The following is a 20,422-nucleotide window of genomic DNA, read 5'->3' as shown; positions in this document are numbered from 1 at the left end:
CGCTCCTAACTGCTCATCTGCCTGCCTGATTGTCCCTCACCACTCTGCCTGCCTGACTGATCTCCCCTAACTGCCTTTGCCTCGGCCCCCACCGTTGCGGCTTCATCTGGAAGGACGTCCAGAATGACATCTGGAAGATCATTCAGCTGTCTGGTCTAATTAGCATATTATGCTTTTATTATTATAGATGATGAACAATCTGAAAGGAAATTACAAAGATAATTCCATTTACAAAAGCATCAAAAAGAATAATATACTTAGAAAAAAACTTAACCAAGGATGTGCAATTTAAAAAAACACTGCTGAGAGACATTTAAAAATTGGAACTCATTTAAAAAAAAAAAAAAGCCGAACCGGTTTGACTCAGTGGATAGAGCGTTGGCCTGCGGACTGAAGGGTCCCAGGTTCGATTCCGGTCAAGGGCATGTACCTTGGTTGCGGCCACATCCCTACTGGGGGGCGTGCAGGAGGCAGCTGATCGATCTCTCTCATCGATGTTTCTAGCTCTCTATCCCTCTCCCTTCTTCTCTGTAAAAATTCAATAAAATATATTTTAAAAAAAAATTGGAACTCATCTTGCCCTAGCTGGTTTGGCTCAGTATATAGAGCATCAGCCTGTGGACTGAAGGGTCCCAGGTTCAATTCCAGTCAAGGGCACATGCCCAGGGTGCAGGCTAAATCCTCAGTAGGGGACACGCAGGAGGCAACTAATCAATGATTCTCTCTCATCATTGACGTTTCCATCTCTCTCTCCTCCCTTCCTCTCTGAAATCAATACAAATATATTTTTTAAAAATTTGAGCCAAACCGGTTTGGCTCAGTGGATAGAGCGTCGGCCTGCAGACTGAAGGGTTCCAGGTTCGATTCCGGTCAAGGACATGTGCCTGGGTTGCGGGCACATTCCCAGTAGGAGATGTGCAGGAGGCAGCTGATCGATGTTTCTCTCTCATCGATGTTTCTAACTCTCTGTCTCTCTCCCTTCCTCTCTGTAAAAAATCAATAAAATATATTTTTAAAAAAATTCTAACACATCTCATCTTCATGTATTGGAAGACTTAACATTATTAAGATATCGGTACTACCCAAAGCAGTCTACCAATTCAATGCAATCACTATCAAAATGCCAATGATGTTTTTTTAAGAAACAGAACAAAACCCATTGTAAAATTCATATAGATTCTCAAGGGATCCTGAATATCCAAAACAATCTTTAAAAAGAGAACAAAACTGGAGTACTCACATTTCCTAACTTCAAAACTTACTACAAAGTTACAGTAATCAAAACACTATGGAAGATGGTGGCATAGGCAAATGCCTGTACTCGCTGCCTCCCACAACCACATCAATATGACAACTAAAATACAGAACAACCATCATCCAGAACCGCCAGAAAGCTGGCTGAATGGAAGTCCTACAACTAGAGAAGTAAAGAAGAAAGCATACTGAGAGTGAGAGGAGGTGCGGAGGTGCAGAATGGGCTGGTCCGGCACCCACCAGTGCCACTTTTTTAGTCAGGAAAGAGATCGTCTTTGAGGAGGCTGCCTGGAGGAGCAAGGGGTCCTGCCCCCTACCAGACCCCCAGCCCAGGGTCACAGAGCTGAGAAAAGTAGTCCCTATGGGCACTAAGAACTATAGGCTGTAAAAACCAGTGCGGACTGGGGCTTAGTGACACAGAGGCTGCTGGAGACCCAGCTGCTCTTAAAAGGCCAGCACACAAACTGAACTTACAAGCTCCTGCTTATTCTGAGCTCCAGTGCTGGGCAAAGCTGGGGGAGGAGAGAGTCCAGACACATATGAGGAGAAACTGGACTGTCTGACATTGAAGCAGGAACTTGGGGGCAGCTTTCTCCCAGATGGAGGTGCTTGCAGTGGTCATTGTTCCTATGCTGGGACCTTCCCAGTTGCAGGGCTGACTGGCAGCCATTTCTGTTTGCTCCACCCTGGTGATTCCCAGACACCCCACCCCATCCAGTTTACAACCCCATCCAAGCTGCTTGCAGTGGCTTTTGCATATGAATGGTCTGTCCTTGCTCAGGCTAAAACCTGTCAAACAAATTGCAGCTGAGTCAGGGAGCCCCAAACCTATCAATAAAAGTCCCAAGATCAAGCACCAGCCCCAGCCTGCCTTGCTTCACAGCTGGGCCTCATTTGGGTGCTGCCAAACCCCATACAAAGAGGAGGAATCTTCAGATCTTTCTAGCTCCTGCTGGGTGGCCCCAGGCAGTGGCTGACTTTATACCTTCCTGGAGACCCAAGAGCCAGTGTACCCAGTGGTCAGTGTCAGACCATATAAGATTACAATTCAACACATCCATAAGCGACACACTCAAGGGGCAGACTTGTGAGTACTAAAGCCCTACTGAAGCAAGTCCTGCTCCATAAGGGTATCTCCTGCACAGCAGCTCTCCCACTGTAGTCACAGCTGGTCCCCACAGCCAGTTGGCCTGGAGGTCAATTACTCCCAGTGACAACAACAGCAATCAAGCTCAACTACAACAAGACTGTGCACACAGCCCACAAAGGGTGCACCTAGAGTGTCCACCTCAGGTGACTGGGGAGGCTGAGCCACTGGGCCATATAGGATACCTACTACATAAGGCCACTCTATCAACTCAAGGAGACTTAGTAGCTCTACCCAATACATAGAAACAAACACAGAGAAGCAGCCAAACTGTGGAGACAAAGAAACATGTCACAAATGAAAGAACAGAAGAAAGCAAACTACTGGATATAGAGTTCAAAACCATGGTTATAAGGTTACTCAAGAATCTCCTAGAAACCTCCAAGGGACTTAGTGAGACTTTCAAGGATCTTAAAGAGAATGCAAAAAAAAAAAAAAAAGGAAAAGGACCAGTCAAAAATTAAGCATACACAGACTGATATAAAGAATAATATACAGGGATTCAACAGTAGACTAGAGGATCCCAAGAATCAAGTCAATGATTTGAAATATGAGGAAGCAAAAAACACCCAACCAGAATAGCAAAAAGAATAAAGAATCCAAAAATATGAAGATAGTGTAAGGAGCCTCTGGATCAATTTCAAGCATACCAACATCTGAATTTTGGGATTTCCAGAAGAAGAGAGAGCGAGCAAGATATTGAAAACCTATTTGAAGAAATAATAACAGAAAACTTCCCCTATCTGGTGAAACAAATAGACTTACAAGTCCAGGAAGCACAGAGAAACCCAAACAAGAGAAACCCAAAGAGGATCACATCAAGACACATCATAGCTAAAATGCCAAAGAGCTAAAGACAAAGAGAGAATCTTAAAAGCAGCAAGAGAAAAGCAGTTACCTACAAGAGAGTACCCATATGACTGTCAGCTAATTTCTCAACTGAGACTATACAGACCTGAAGGGAGTGGCAAAAAATATTCAAAGTGATGACCAGCAAGGACATTCAGCCAAGATTACTCTACCCAGCAAAGCTATGATTTAGAATTGAAGGTCAGATAAAGAGCTTCACAGACAAGAAAAAGCTAAAGAAGTTCATCACCACCAAACCGGTATTATATGAAATGCTGAAGGGTATTCTTTAAGAAGAGGAAGAAGAAGAAAAAAAAACGATAAAAAATATGAGTAACAAAATAGCAACAAATACATCTATCAACAATTGCATCTAAAATCAAAATCAAACAATAAGAAATCTAATGAACAGAATAAACTGGTGAATAAAACAGAATTGGAGGCATGGAAATGGAACAGACTGACGATTCTCAGAGGGAAGGGGGGGGTGAGGGGAGAGGAAGAGATTAAACAAAGATCTTATAAGCATGTATGCATTACCTATGTACACAGACAATAGGGTGGTGAAGTCCTGGGGCAGGGCGGGAACTGGGTGGAGGGGAGCTATGAGGGAAAAAAGAGGGACATCTATAATAATTTCAACAATAAAGATTTTTAAAAAGGATTAACAACAACAGTATGATACAAGCATAAAGACAGAAAAATATACTAGAATAGAATAGAGCAAAAATAAACTGCTGCATGTATTGTCACAATTTTTTGTTTTTTAATACTTTTATTGATTTTAGAGAGGAAGAGATAGAAACATCAATGATGAGGAAGAATTGGCTGCCTCCTGCATGCTCCCCATTGGGGACTGAGCATTCAACCAGGGCATGTGTCCCGCACGTATGGTCACAATTTCTGACAAGTGTGTGGAAGAACAATCAACAGAGAAAGGACTATCTTTTCAACATTTTTTAATTGGGTTATCTTTCTATGGAATTGTAGGAGTTCTTTATATATTCTAGATATTAAACCCTTATCAGATATATGATTTGCAAATATTTTATTTCATTCTGTAACTTGTCATTTAACGCTCTTGATCATGTCCTTTGACACAAAGGTTTTTAATTCTGAAGTCCAGTTTACCTATCTTTTCTTTTTTGCTGCACATACTTTTAGTGTCTTATCACAGAATCCACTGCCAAATCCAAGTTCATAAAGATTTACCCTTGGGTTTTATTCTAAGAGTTTTCTGGTATTAGTTCTTATATTTATGTAATTGATTTTATTTTAGTTAATTTTAATATACTAGAGGCCTGGTGCACAAAAATTTGTGTACTCGGGGAGGTCCCTCAGCCTGGCCTGTGCCCTCTTGCAGTCTGGGACTCCTCGGGGGATGTCCACCTGCTGGCTTAGGCCCGCTCCCTGGGGGATTGGGCCTAAGATGGCAATCAGACATCCCTCTGGCAGCCCGGCAGCCCTCAGGGGATGTCCACTTGCCAGAGGGGAGCAGGCCTAAGCTTCAGTCAGACATCCTTAGCACTGCTGAGGAGGCAGGAGAGGCTCCCGCCACCATTGCTGTACTGGCAGCCGTCAGCCTGGCTTGTGGCTGAGCAGAGCTCCCCCTGTGGGAGCGCACTGACCACCAGCGGGCAGCTCTTGCATTGAGTATCTGCCCCCTGGTGGTCAGTGTGTGTCATAGTGACCAGTCATTCCTAGTCATTCTGCTCTTAGGGTCAGTTTGCACATTACCCTTTTATTATATAGAATAGAGGCCTGGTGCATGGGTGTGGGCCAGCTGGTTTGCCCTGAAGGGTGTCCCAGATCAGGGTGGGGGTCCCATTGGGGTGCCTGGCCAGCCTTGGTGAGGGGTTGAGGGCTGTTTGCAGGCTGGCCAACCCCCACAGCGGTGACCTTCACCCCATGGGGGTGTGGCTAGCCTGGGTGAGGGGCTAAGGGCTGTTTTCAGGCTGGCCACACCCCCTTCAGGGTGGATGTCCCTCCTGGGGTGCCTGGCAAGCCTGGGTGAGGGGCTGAGGGCCGTTTTCAGGCTGGCCACACCCCCTGGCGACCCAAGCTCCCAGCCTCTCCTTTTCTTCTTTTTGTTTTTCAGCGCCTCCTTGAGCGGAGGCCAGGGCAGGCTGGAAGCAGGTATCTGGGATGTATTTATCTACTATAATTGAAACTTTGTAGCCTTGAGTGGAGTCCAGGGCCGGCCAGACCAGGCGCGAAGCTTGGCTTCCTCCATCGCTGGGGGCAACCCAAGCCTCCTGCTCACTCCAGCTCCATGGCCGCTGCCATCTTAGTTGGGTTAATTTGCGTACTCACTCCTGATTGGCTTGTGGGCATGGCTTGTGGGCGTGGCTTGAGCGTAGCGGAGGGGCGGTTAATTTGCACGTGTCTCTTTTATTATATAGGATGGTGTGAGCCATGGGTCATTGAGTTTCTTTGCATCTTTGTCAAAATCATTTGGCATCAAAAAATGAAAAACAGTACACAAAAGGGGAAAAAATTTTGCAAATCACATATCAAATAAAGGAGACCTCTTTCTTTAACTCATGGATTATTTAGAAGTAGATTTGTTTCATTTTCAATTGTTTAGACATTTTCTTGTTACTTTTGTCACTACTTTCTGGTGTGATTCTATTGTGGTCAGAGAATTCATTCTGTATGACCAGTATTTTTAAATTGGTTGAGTTTTGTTTTATGGTGCATGATGTCACCTAATGTTCCGTGGACACTTGAAAAAAAATACGTCTTCTACTATCCTTGGATTGAGTGTTCCATAAATGTCACTTAGATTCTGTTGATGATGGTGTTGTTAGCTGTTCTGCATCTTTTTTTTTTTAATCCTCACCCAAGACTATCTTTCCATTGATTTTAGGTAAAGAGAGGGAAGGAGAGAGGGAGAAAGAGAGAGATATATTGTTTGTTTGCCTCCCATGTGCACCGGGGATTGAACCTGCAACCCAGATACAAGCCCTTGACTGGAAATTAAACCCTTGACCCTAAAGTGTGCAGGCCAATGCTCTACCCACTGAACACACTGGCCAGGGCTGATTTGCATCTTTAATGGTATTGTGTTTAATGGTTATAATAATTACTAAGAGAAGGGTGTTGTAGTCCTTAACTATAGTTATGCGTTTGTCTATTTCTCCTTTCAGTTTTTGCTTCATGTATTTTGAAGCTCTGTTTTTGGGTTGATATATATTTAGAATTGTTATGTACGCTTACCAAATTTTTTAAATTTTATCATTATGTAATGTTCCTCTTTGTTTCTGGTGATTTTCTTTGCTCTGAAGTCTACTTTGTCTAGTATTAATATAGCCTAGCCCTTCTAGCTTTGATTAGAATTTATATAGCATATTTTTTCATTATTTTATTTTTAACCTACCTAAATCATTGTGTTTGAGGTGAATTTTTTTAAAAAAATTATTATTTATGGTTGACAGTATTACAGATGTCCCCAATTTTCTCCCTATTTGCCCCCTAAGATGAATTCCTAGTACACAGCACATATTTGTATCATATTTTTACTTTTCTATTTTTTAAGTGTTTATATTTATTTTAGAGTGGGGGGGAGAGGGAGACAGAGAGAGAGATAAACACCAATGTGAGAGCTCACCCCCCACTGGGGATCGAGCCTGAAAACCAGGCATGTGCCCTGACCAGGAATCGAACTGGTGATTTCTTGGTGCATGGAATGATGCCCAACCAACTGAGCCACACTGGTCAGGACTGTGTATATTTTTAAATCTATGTTTCTAGTCTCTCTCTTTTAATTGGTATATTTAGATCATTTACATTTTATTTATTAATATGTTAGGATTTAAAGCTGCCATTTTAATACTTGTTTTTTCCCTCTGATTTTGTTTCTCTGTTTTTTATTAGCTTTCCTGTTGGTATTCTGAATACTTTTAAATTTATAGTGTTTTTTTAGCATATTACTTCTGTATATTTTTTGGTGTGGTTGCCCTATATATTACAATATATATCTATAATAATAAAAGCATAATATGCTGAGGGGAGAAGGAAAGGGGTAGTTGTTTAACAGGTAAAGAGTTTCAGATTTGCAAGATAAAAAAGTTATAGAGATCTATTTCACAACAATGTGAATATACTTAACATTATTAAGCTGTACACTGAACATTGTTAAGATAGTACATTTCATGTTATGTAATTTTGAACAAAATAAAAAAAGATGGACATTTTGACATATGCTATAATAGAGATGAACCTTGACATTATGCTAGGTAAAACGAGCCACACATAAAGGACATATATTATATGTTTCCACTTGTATGAGTGTAATCAACTTCATAGAGACAGAAAATAGAATAGCAGTTGCCAGGGCCTCAGGGGAGGAAAGACCAAGGAGTTATTATTTAATATGTACAGAGTTTCAGTTTGAGAAAATGAAAAGTTCTAGAGATGGATGGTGCTGATGGTAACAAAACAAGATCAATGTACTTAATGCCATTGAATTGTAAAACTAAAAACGGTTAAATTGATAAATTTTTATGTTAAGTATATTTTTACCACAATAAAAAGATCACTAGATAACTTATTAATAATTCTCCTCGCTCTCTAGTTGGGGGAGGAAAGAGGTACCCCTCTTATTTCAGGGCAGGAATGGAAGACAGGGATCTGCCCATCATCTCTAGGACCAGAGCCCCAGGCAGAGGGGAATGGCTTTACTGTGGTGTTCACCTAAATAAGGCTTCTATAGTCAACATATTCATATCTTGTTGGTCCACATACCTCCCAGTCTTTTGCTAGAGAAAAAAACTGGGAGAAGTGGAAGGGGCTATTTTTTTCCTTCTGCAGCTGTAGGTGTTTTCTGGGTTTCAGGTCTCTACAGAGCTAATGTAGGAATGTATAAGGAAAAAACAAAACAACAACAAAAATGGGGAACTCACTACCTACTTGGTATTTCCTTTAGCCTTATGAACGCTAGCCAGTCCACCTTCGTCCCTCCACCTTTCAGAGTCTTCTGTCAGTAGCTTTGTGAATTGTGCCAAATTTTTAATTTATTTTTTGTTTGTATTATTATTCTTGGAAAGAATATGGTGAAATTTGTTTACTACATTTATTTCATCTGGAACAAAAGTTCCTGCCACTAGCTACACTTGCTACTTTATACTGACTGGGTCCGCTTTACCAATTTTAGTAGTTAACCATATTTTACCACATAGTAATTATTGATATTACATTTTTCCTGTTCAAGTTACTGGTGTGATATTCGTGTCCTGACTGATAGGCACTTTTTGGTAATGATGAAGCCTAGGCTATGACCATCCATGTAAATGGAGTATGTGGAGATGGTCACTGGAAATGAAGATGCCATCAAGGAGAGAAACTGAGGAGCTGGAAGGATCATCCGCATCATAGCTGAAGTCACAGAAACAAGAGATGAGAGAAAGACCATGTGCCAGGAGCTCGTTGGTTCAGCACCTTTACCACGTTATGCCATGACCACCAAGCACTTCCACAAATGAACCCAGGAGCTCTGGCAGGACATCCTGTTTCAAAACCCCAATCCGAACATTCTGCATAGAACAGTTGTCACGGTTGGGTAATGTCAGGAAATGTAGTTCTAATCCTGGCTTTATCAGTACTTCCAGCCGTATGACCTTACCAAACATTTCCCTTTATTGAATCCAGGTTCAAACCACATTTCCTCACTTTGAATTAGGATGTTCATTTTTCTGTTTGCCTCACAGAAAGGCTGTGAAGGGAGTTTGCACACACCACTACCCATCTCCATGAGAAGTCTCCCTCACAGATTGCCAGATGAATTTTTCTAAGTCACGTTTTAAAACAGTAAGAAATCTGCTGAAACCTATGATGGCTTGTCCATTACACATTTAAGAATCTCCATGATTCAGTCCAATGACCTTGCAGCCATACCTCCTCCTCGCATGGCCCTCTCCCATCCCCTACCATATCAATTTGCCATCCATACAGGTTAGCTCACTGATCTACAAAGTTGTTTGTCTTTTTTATTTAGATGCCTTTAAATAAGTTGTTGTCTCTGCCTGGAATATACTCTATCACCATCTCTTCGTGTAAAACAATATTTATTCTTCAACACTCAACCCAAACACAATTCTGAGTACACAGGTCATTTTTTATATAATAGGAGGTGACCTTTTCCTCCATGTCTGACTTAATCTTCTCGGGAAGGGACACCCCACAAATGGTCTTATACTGTGGGTATTTGTAAACATGCCATGTCTCCTTCATTGGCTGGCAACATCCCTTAGGCAGGAGTACACTGTACTCATTTGCCTCCCCATAGCACTCCAGAAGAAGGCCTGGAATATAGTAGGTGTCCAGGGACTGTCAGGTAAACATATTGCTAGGTAGTGTAGTACATGGGGTTAAGTTGTACTTTTTAAGCATGGCTTGTAATGGGGCCAAATTTGAATTATGTGTGGAGTCTATACATAGTGTGTATGATTTATGACCCTATAATTAAGAATGTAGTGGTACAGATTAGATATATGCTTGCAAGGGAGAAGTGCCTTGTGTCTGTGTGTGTGTATGTGCGCGCTATGTGCACATTGGCATAGGAACACAGGAGAAACTCCCCGAGGCTTATGCTCTTACACTTTGGCCCACGCTGGTCATCTTCCATGGCACTGACCTTATTTCTTCCCCACCCAGCCCCTGCTTTCCTACCTTAAGAATACATCAGTCTCCAGTCCAAAGGCGTCGTTTTCAACAGCTTTCTCGAAGGACATCATGGTGTTCTCAGGCGCCAGCTGTGGAAGAAAAGGACATCAGACCCTTTACCTCAGAGTTTCTCCCCCAACATTCCTTTTATGGCAGATGGGAAGCCCAACAGTGAGCCCCTCTCTTCCACCCAATAGATCTGGGACTGTGCTCATCTGAGGCAATGCCACTGGGCACAGTAAAGAGAAACAGACTGAGAGTTAGGTGACCTGGCTGGGTGCAAGTCCAACATCTATAATTATCTTTATTCTTTTCATCAAAAGCCCATTCATTTTCCTTTACAGAGATTCCTACGGTTCTGAGGTCCCTATCTCTCACCCATAACCCCATGCACACTGGTACTCACCCACGTTCATCACGCTTAGACCTACCATGGGTGCACCTCTATGTCCAAAGAGGGCCGGCTTGGGTCCCAATTTATTCTCATTCTCAACGCAGGGAGAATAAAATCCCCATGGCACCAGAAACAGAAATAAAAGGATAAGGAAAAAAGGCAGTCCAATAGCCACTTGTGCAGCTGAAAAAGTTGGAAGGAGGGGGAAGTGAGAAAAAGAGATAAAGAGGAATGGAGACCCAACCCAAGAAACTAACTATCCCAAAGCAGCAGCCAGTAAACACCCAGTGCATGGGTTTCAGTGCCTCGTGGACTGCCTGATTTACTCTCTATTTCCGCCATATCCCCATTTATTTTCAGTGATTAGAAAGTACAGCACTATCCAAATGTAAGCATTATTATTAAGGCAATAATATTTGACTGAAAATATCCAGGAAATAAATTGTGCAGGAGGTAGAAGGAAATAAAGGAGAGGGCATGTTAAGAAATACCTTCTCAGGAGTAGGAGTAGAATGGTTGGTGCTGAGAAAGCCCTGAAGCCAAAATGGCCCTACCTAGTATATATAAGGCAGTGCAGGATAGTGGAAGGGGCACTGGCTAACAGAAGTCTGAGTTCAAAGCCAGACATCGCAGGGGTGGGGAACATGTGACCCAAGGGCCATATAAGACCCGTGAAATCATTTGGTCTGGCCCTGCCAAGGTTAAATGTTTGACCAAATTTAGCGGGCTAATATTTAAGTTGATAATTTTGTATGGCCTGCGAATGATGATATAAATATCCAAAAGGCCTTTGGCAGATAAAAGATTCCCAACCCTGGTCTAATGTGTAGCTAAGGACACACTGCTTAACCTGCGTCTCCATTTTCTTCATTCTGAAAAATGGGGCTATCTTGCTGCTAACCACTCCTTCATAGAGTTGATATAACAGTATTTTTTTAAAAATATATATTTTATTGATTTTTTACAGAGAGGAAGGGAGAGAGATAGAGTTAGAAACATCGATGAGAGAGAAACATCGATCAGCTGCCTCCTGCACATCTCCTACTGGGGATATGCCCGCAACCCAGGTACATGCCCTTGACCGGAATCGAACCTGGGACCTTTCAGTCCGCAGGCCGACGCTCTATCCACTGAGCCAAACCGGTTTCGGCTGATATAACAGTATTTACCAATAATAGGTACTCAATGAATATTATGCATTTGCTTCTCTCTCTCTCTCTCTCTCTCTCTCTCTCTCTCTTCTCTCTCTCTCTCTCTCTCTCTCTCTCTCTCTCTCTCTCTCTCTCTCACACACACACACACACACACACACACACACACACACACAGCTCATCCACAATACTTGTTATTACTGGCCAATCCCCATCACTTATAATTGTAGATCTCTGAGGATTTTACCTATTTGTACATATTTAAGCTACTATGTACTTCAGTCACTTTCAAATCTGTATCTCCAGCTCTAACCTCTCAGCTTTGTGAGTCTAGGACATATCTTGATTCTTTTTATCCTATGACGTTTACTCTGGTCTCTTCTGAATCTAGCTAAAATTTCAGAAATGAAAAAGAAAAAGAGTTCATTATTGTCACCTTTAAACTTTTGCCCCAAAACATTTCTTACAATTCACCCTCCACATACAGATACAAACAGGTACAAACACTCGCAATGCCAACACTACCAATCCAGTCATTCTCTTGTCTCTATCCTTGTACAATCAGGGAGCGAACACGCCCTATGTAACCAATAGGAAACAGATACATAAAAAGAAGATGCTACTGGTTTCTCAGGAAGGATGCTGAGAGATAACTCCATTCTCTACATGATTTAATGTATAGCTCTGATTCTTTTTTGTTTCTATGATATTAGGGCAAAGGATGGAGAACAAATCAGAGGCAGAGAGAGATGTTTCTGCTTCTGCTCTAAGCTCCGAGGTATGACAGGGACTCACAGGGGCCTGCTTTGCATTACTAGAGCATAACCAGGCATATTTGGACCTCGTATAAGTTCATTAGTTGAAGCTAGTAACATCTGAATACAATCTAAAGGAACTGTGACCAGTACTATCACTCTGTCAAATATAACTAAAATGGCCTCTACCCTGCCCCAAACCGCTTTCCATTTCCAGACAGTCACTGTGTAACATCATGGAGATCATTCTTACTTTCCCAGGAGAATCCTGCTTTAAAAGAAGGCCTGTTTGAAAAGGAAAATGTTCTGACAGGCCACATGGGGTTATGAGTTTGACCACAAGGAGCATGCCTGAGTAATAAGCTAAGTGAATTTCAAAGCTACATAGTGGTCGCTATCTACCACGCTTGTGTTCGCTTGAGTAGAGTATGTAAGCTAAAGCCAGGACATACCTTCTTGTTCCAAATGCACCAAGTAGTAGGCCACAGGCCAGGAAAGGAGAACCATCACAGTTATCATGGTCAGATGCACATGGGGAGCAAACACCTGGGAGAAAGCCAAAAGTCAGGCTGACCACATTGGACAAACAGTGCTTGCCCGACAGGATGATGCTTACCTTCAGCGAGAGTCCAAACGTCAGCCACCTGTCTTCCCAGTAAATGCATAAAATTGACAGGAAAAAAGCGCATATCAGAATCACTAGCATAACCAGGATCTGCAGAAAAGAAACAAAACAAAACAAAACAATCTCCTCACTTCCAGGCACTAGGCTTGGGTCAGATCTGTCCTTGGGAGTTGTATGTGTCCCCACAATGGCAGGGGCGTTCTTTCCTCATTATTTTAACCTGACCGTCCTGCAGCTACCTAGTATGGAACTAATCGTTTACCTTCTTTGCTCCCAAGTCTTTGTTGTGTAGCACGGCTGGAAACAAATCACACAGCTACGTAGTCTGATGCCTTTACTAATTATCACCTCCAACTCAGCTGAGAACACAGCATTGCCTGGCATCTCGCACTCAATATCAACAATGGCCATTACAGATATTCACTACTTTGTTTTTATTTAACTCAATATAGTCACAAGTAAATAATATTTTGTGATTACCTTTTCTTTGTATGTTTTCCCCAACAGTCTGTAAGCTTCATGAGATTAAGTAAAATATTTATGAATATATCCTCGCTGCCTTGCAGAATGTCTAACACATAGTAAGCTTTCAGTAAGTACTTCTTGAGCAGATGAAAAGAATTTGCCTGCAAGAACACCATATAGCTCATAGAAAATATTAAGACCAAGCTGGTATAACTTTAACTTCTTCCCCTTGAAATGTAGTCTTTCTACATTTGTCCTACTTTCTAGAGAGCACTTAGTTCCTTCATTTCTATAATCTGTATATCTATTAAAGTAATTGAGACCATAAGTAAACCTCTCGCAAAATAATTCCAAACCTTGCCAGAATTAATGTTTAATTTCACCAAATATAAGTTTGGGCAAAAGTAGGTTAACAGTTGTGGTATGGGAAACACAGAATGAAGCTACTGTAATAATCTTAACCTGCATGTCTTTTTCCCTCGGAACAACTGTAAACTCACTTTTGCCCACCTCTGTACTTAAGGAAGAAACATTTCCAATCTTTAACAAACTCTTCCAGAAAATAGAAAGAGAGCAACACTTTCTAACTTCTCTTTGAAGCCAACAAAGCATTAATACCTAAACTCAACAAGGACATTACAAAATAAAAAGTAGTCATGTGCCACAATAATTTTGGTCAATAACAACCCTCATATACAATGGTGGTCCCATCCTATCTAATAAAAGAGAAACATGGTAATTAGCGTACAACCGCTACCCTTCCCATTGGCTAATCAGGGCAATATGCAAATTAACTGCCAGCCAAGATGGCAGCCGGCAGCCAGGCAGCTTGAAACTTGCTTGAAACATGAGGCTTGCTTGCTTCAGTGATGGAGGAAACCAACGTTCCCCGCCTGCCTTGCCGGCCTCTGAGCTTGCAGTTTGAAACATTGTAACAAATATAGAAGCTAAACAAAACACCAGAAACCTGCTTTCAGCGAGCCAGGATCTCAGAGCTGGAGCTATACATTGTTTTCATTATAGAACCTAAACAAACCAGATACCTGCTTTCAGGAGCGGAGGCCTAAGAGCTGGAGCCTCAGAGCTAAAGCTGGCCCAGAATAAAAAAAGAAAGAAAGAAAAAAAGGAGCGGTTGGGAGCTTCCGTCACCCGCCAGCCTGAAAACAGCCCTCAGCCCCTCACCCAGACTGGCCAGGCACCCCAGTGGGGACCCCCACCCTGATCCAGGACACCCTTCAGGGCAAACCAGCAGGCCCCCACACGTGCACCAGGCCTCTATCCTATATAGTAAAAGGGTAATATGCCTCCCAGCACCGGGATCAGCGGAGCCGAGAGGCCTCCCGGCACCAGGATCAGCGTGACAGGGAGCAGCGCCCAAACCCCCTGATCGCCTTGTGCTCTGTGTGTGACGGGGTAGAGCCATAACCTCCCCATCGGCCCTGCCCTGAGTGTGAGAGTGGCGGCGCCCCAACCCCATGATCAGCCCTGCTCTGTGGGTGATAGAGGGCGACGCCCCAACTGCCCACCATGGGCCCTGTTCTGTGTGTGACGGGGTAGAGCCATAACCTCCCCATCGGCCCTGCCCTGAGTGTGACAGGGTGCGGCACCCCAACCCCCTCATCCGCCCTGCTCTGTGTGTGACAGGGGGCGGTGCCCCAACTCCCCTATCGGCCCTACTCTGTGAGTGACAGGGGGGAGCTCCCCAACCCCCTGATGGGCCCTGCTCTGTGCATGACAGGGGGAGCTCCCCAACCCCCTGATCGACCCTGCTCTGTGCATGACAGGGTACGGAGCCCCAACCCCCCTGATGGGCCCTGCTCTGTGAGTGACAGGGGGCAGCGCCCCAACCCCCTGATTGGCCCTGCTCTGTGCGTGACAGGGGGTGGCGCTGCAACCTCCCCATCAACCCTGCCTTGAGTGTGACAGGGGGCAGTGCCCCAACCCCCCAATCAGCCCTACCCTGAGCATGACTGAGGGTGGCATCACAACCTCCTGATCCTCCCTGCTCTGTGCATGACAGGGGGCAGCGCCCCAACTCCCCAATCGGCCCTGCTCTGAGCCCGACCAGGGGCTGCACCTAGGGATTGGGCCTGCCCTCTGCCACCCGGGAGCAGGCCTAAGCCAGCAGGGCGTTATCTCCCGAGGGATCCCAGACTGCGAGAGGGCACAGGCCGGGCTGAGGGACCCCCTCTTCCCCGAGTGCACAAATTTTTGTGCACCGGGCCTCTAGTCTATAATAATAATAGCATAATATGCTAATTCGACCAGATGTCCTTCCGGACGAAGCTGGGGCTGCAAGGGAAGCCCGGGTCCCAGGTGCCAGAGTGAAGCCGGGTGCCGGCAGCTGGGGGAAGGAAAGCCTACTCTTGCATGAATTTCGTGCATCGGGCCTCTAGTAAGATTATAATAGACCTGAAAGTTTCCTATTGCCTAATTACAGCATAGCCATAGTAATGTTATTGTGCAATGCATTAGTCAAGTATTTGTGTTGATGCCAGTGTAAACAAACCTACTGCACTCCAATGGTAGAATAGCACAGTATCTTTTCTGTTTAGTTTTGTTTAGATGCACTAATATTGCCTACAGCATTCAGTACGGTAACATTCTATACAGGTTTGTAGCCTAGGAGCAATAGGCTATAATATTTAGGATTGACTAGGTACACCCTATGATGTTGCAACGTTCACAAAATCGCCAGAGAATGAATTTCTCAGAACGCATTCCCATTGTTAAGTGACATGTGAATGTATAGGCCTATCTCTCCTGTATATATAGATGAAAAAAATCTTAAATAACCTATTAGCAAACCAAATGCATCCCAACACAAATATTTAACTGTCAAATCAGACATACACGAGTCTCATGGGATTCTGTGACCTTACTCAATACCAGCCTGAACTAGTGATTTTAAATACAGACAATTATAAAGTATAGATAAAACAGTTTCCCTTCAAGAAATCTGATCCTGCCAAATGCAGATATTCATAAAAAGTTCTTTTCTCTCCTGGACTAGGATACATGCTGGTTTTGAAGTTAACAAGTGTGGTGTGTTTTGGGCAAAGTATGTGGAAACACTGCCTCACAGAAGCCTTGGTGGGTATGGAGCATCCATATCTTATACAACTCCAGCCAGCCATGTCTCCAACCCTACAAACCTAGAAATTCTAGGTTTCTTTACAATAGGGAACCCAGAGAGACCAGGTTTATATCCTACTAGATATGTTCATAGATAATGATTCTCATTATCTTTGGCTAATAAACATCTTTATATGTATTTCCCAGGAGGTTGTGTTATTAGCATGTTTACAAGGAGTTTGGATTGAGGTCATTCATTCTTCGTTGAGCATGAGGTAAAATGGGAATGGGTTACAGGCCCAATGCTAACCATGTCCTTCCAGATTTATTCTGAGTACACTAAAACTAAAACTTCAACCCCAACAAAATCTCCCTTGCCAAGAGAAGCAGTCTCTCCTCCCATGTCTAATAAGTCTAGTCCTTCGTTGGTGTGAAAATCTATTGAAATGAGTACACCTACTAGAGCAGTTGTTCTCAACCTACTGGCCCTTTAAATACAGTTCCTCATGTTGTGACCCAACCATAAAATTATTTTCGTTGCTACTTCATAACTGTAATGTTGCTACTGTTATGAATCGTAATGTAAATATCTGATATGCAGGATGGTCTTAGGCGACCCCTGTAAAAGGGTCGTTCGACTGCCAAAGGGGTCGCGACCCACAGGTTGAGAACCGCTGTGCTAGAGCTTCTGAATTCAGTTGATCAGAATCCAGGTATTATGCATCTCAAATTGGTTCTATATCTGAAAACCTTGGTTCAACAGTAGCCTATGCTTAATGAAATTGGTGTTATATAAAAGGCAGTATCCAAAAATTTATTGAGAAAAGTTTTCTGTATATTTTTATTTTCTTTATTAAGGTATTACATATGTGTCCTTATCCCCCATTGTCCCCCCGCCCTCCACTCGTGCCCTCACCCTCCTCTTGTCTGTGTCCATTGGTTAGGCTTATTGCATGCATACAAGTCCTTTGGTGGATCTCCCCTCCTCCTCCCCTCACCCTCCCCTGCCTTCTAAGGTTTGACAGTCTGACTGATGCTTCTCTGTCTCTGGATCTGTTTTTGTTCATCAGTTTATGTTGTTCATTATATTCCACAAGTGAGTGAGATCATATGACATTTATATTTCTCCAACTGACTTATTTTGCTTAGCATAATGCTCTCTGGGTCCATCCATGCTGTTGCAAATGGTAAAAGTTCCTTCTTATTTACAGTAGCGTAGTATTCCATTATGTAGATGTACCACTGTTTTTTAATCCATTCATCTGCTGATGGACAATTAGGCTGTTTCCAAATCTTAGCTATGGTAAATTGTGCTGCTATGAACATAGGGGTGCATATATCCTTTCTGATTGGTGTTTCTGGTTTCTTGGGATATATTCCTAGAAGTGGGATCACTGGGTCAAATGGGAGTTCCATTTTTAGTTTTTGAGGAAACTCCATACTGTTTTCCACAGTGGCTGCATCATTCTGCATTCCCACCAGCAGTGCACAAGGGTTCCTTTTTCTCCACATCCTTGCCAGCACTTGTCATTTGTTGATGATAGCTATTCTGATAGGTGTGAGATGGTACCTCATTGTCGTTTTGATTTGCATCTCTCGGATGATTAGTGACTTTGAGCATGTTTTCATGTGTTCCTTGGCTTTCTGAGTGTCCTCCTTCGAAAAGATTCTATTTAGGTCCTTTGCCTATTTTTTTTATTGGATTGTTTACTTTCCTTTTGTTGAGTTGTATGAGTTTCCTGTAAATGTTGGAGATTAAATCCTTATCGGAGATAACATTGGCAAATATGTTCTCCCATGCAGTGGGCTTTCTTGTAGTTTTGTTGATGGTTTCTTTTGCTGTGCAGAAGATTTTTATTTTGATGTAGTCCCATTTGTTTATTTTCTCTTTAGTTTCCATTGTCCTAGGAGCTGTATCACTGAAGATATTCTTTGGCATATGTCTGAAAATACAGCCCAGTGAATGAACAAACACGACCTATAATAACAATTTCTCTTCCATTATGGAATGAGCAACTGTGATCATGGTTAAGTTTATTCCTAAGTACCTTAATTTTTTTGTTGCAATGGTAAATAGAATTATTTGTTTAGTTTCTCTTTCTGAAAATTCATTATTGGTGTATAAAAATGCCATAGATTTCTGGGTGTTAATTTTGTATCCTGCTACACTGCCAAATTCATTTATTAAATCTAGTAAGTTTTCTAATGGAGTCTTTAAGGTTTTCTACGTACAATATTATGCCATCTGAAAATAATGACAGTTTTACTTCCTCCTTTCTAATTTGAATGCCTTTTATTTCTTCTTCTTGTCTGATCACTGCGGGTAGGACTTCTAGTACTATGTTGAATAAGGGTGGTGAAAGTGGACATCTCTGTCTGTTTCTTGTTCTTAGGGGAAAAGGTTTTAGTTTTTGCCCATTGAGTATGTTGGCTGTAGGTTTGTCATATATGGCCTTAATTATGTTGAGATATGATCCCTCTAATTCCCACTTGGCTGAGAGTTTTTATCAAAAATTGGTGTTGCCCCTAGCAGGTTTGGATCAGTGGATAGAGCATCAGCCTTCAGACTAAAGTGTCCCAGGTTTGATTCTGGTCAAGGGCACATGCCCCGGTGGCAGGCTTGATCCCCAGTAGGGAATGTGCCAGAGGCAGCTGATCAATGACTTTCTCTCATCATTGATGTTTCTATCTCTCTCTACCTCTCCCTTCCTCTCTGATCAATAAAAATATATTTTTTTAAAAATGGATGTTGGATTTTGTGAAATGTTTATTCTGCATCTATTTTATATGATCATGTGATTTTTGTCTTTCAATTTGTTTGTATGATGTATCATGTTTACTGACTTGTGAATATTGTACCAGCCTTGCATCCCTGAATAAATCCCACTTGTTCATGGGATTTATTGCTGGGTCAGTTTGCTAATAGTTTGTTGAGGATTTTAGCATCTATGTTCATCAGGGATATTAGCCTGTAATACTTTCTTTGTAGTGTCTTTATCTGGTTTTGGAATTAGGATAATGCTGGCCTCATAAAAAGAACTTGGAAGTATTCCTTCCTCTTGGATGTTTTGAAATAGTTTGAGAAGTACAGGTATTAGTTCTTCTTTGAATGTTTGATAAAACTCCCCTGTGAAGCCGCCTGGACTAGGGCTTTTGTTTGCTGGGAGTTTTTGTGTGTGTATGTTTTTGTTTTTTGTGAGGGGTTTTTACTGCTTCTATTTTATCAGTTGTTATTTGCCCACCTTAGATGTTTCAATACATGACTCTCTCAGATGTATTTGTGCATTGAGCAGGGAACCCTTTGTTGAGATATGGCTGTACAGATTGTTGTAACTTCTAGGGGAGACACCAAGGGAATCTCTCATGCCACCATTCCTCGGATCTTATTCTCCATTCTAATCACTCTTAAATTTACATTTTCAGTTAATATGTCTCATTAGAGTAATAGTCAATTTAAGAAGACCACTCAGAGATTTTGACATGTTCCTGATTTCAGGAAATGTATCGAACCCATGCCTGAAACAGTTTAGAAAAAGCAAAGGCTGTAGATGGAGTTTCTCAAACACATGGCAGAACAAAATAAGGGAGGTTATGTTGGAAATGGAGGGTGGGGAAGAGCAAAGATGCCCGCTTTCAGGGATCCTTTGAGAGAAGCCATGCTGGTGCCATTTTAAAAACTCCAAATGAAGGGACCTCACCAGACAAATCTCAGGGGATATAGGAAGACAAGCAATGACTCCACCAAAAGAGTTGTAGTCAAGGTTCTCAGCAGAAGGGTCTCTGAAAATACACACAGAAAAAGTCCATGGGGTAAAGAGCCAACAACTGTGCATTTACCTGGTTCTGATGGATCAATCCCAGATGATCTTCTTGCCCTTCCGTGTGAGACCGTGTTCTTTTATCCTGTCTCCTGTACCCCTGACCCTCCTTTGGTGAAAGAGAGGTAATAGTACCATCATGCTCTCTCCACCAGTGGAGGCTTCCACCACTGGGGAGGGGTAAGTCTTATAAAGTTGGAGTCTGGGACATTACAATGAACTGAAT

The 20,422-nt window shown here is 42.5% G+C and overlaps 1 protein-coding gene across 1 annotated transcript in view; it reads right to left on the bottom strand.

Moving 5' to 3' along the window:
• The window catches only part of GDPD4 (glycerophosphodiester phosphodiesterase domain containing 4), an 86,035-nt gene that overhangs the window by 53,398 nt on the left and 12,215 nt on the right, over window positions 1-20,422 (bottom strand). The window contains exons 5-8 of the mRNA XM_059710658.1: window positions 12,830-12,928; window positions 12,666-12,759; window positions 10,345-10,490; window positions 9,920-10,002 (exon numbers count right to left, since the gene is read on the bottom strand). Coding sequence (XP_059566641.1) covers window positions 9,920-10,002; window positions 10,345-10,490; window positions 12,666-12,759; window positions 12,830-12,928 — 422 coding nt within the window. The remainder of the gene's footprint in view (window positions 1-9,919; window positions 10,003-10,344; window positions 10,491-12,665; window positions 12,760-12,829; window positions 12,929-20,422) is intronic.

Source organism: Myotis daubentonii, chromosome 9, assembly GCF_963259705.1.
Source record: "Myotis daubentonii chromosome 9, mMyoDau2.1, whole genome shotgun sequence".
NCBI classification, from domain to species: domain Eukaryota; kingdom Metazoa; phylum Chordata; class Mammalia; order Chiroptera; family Vespertilionidae; genus Myotis; species Myotis daubentonii.
This window is presented reverse-complemented; position numbering and strand designations above follow the sequence as displayed.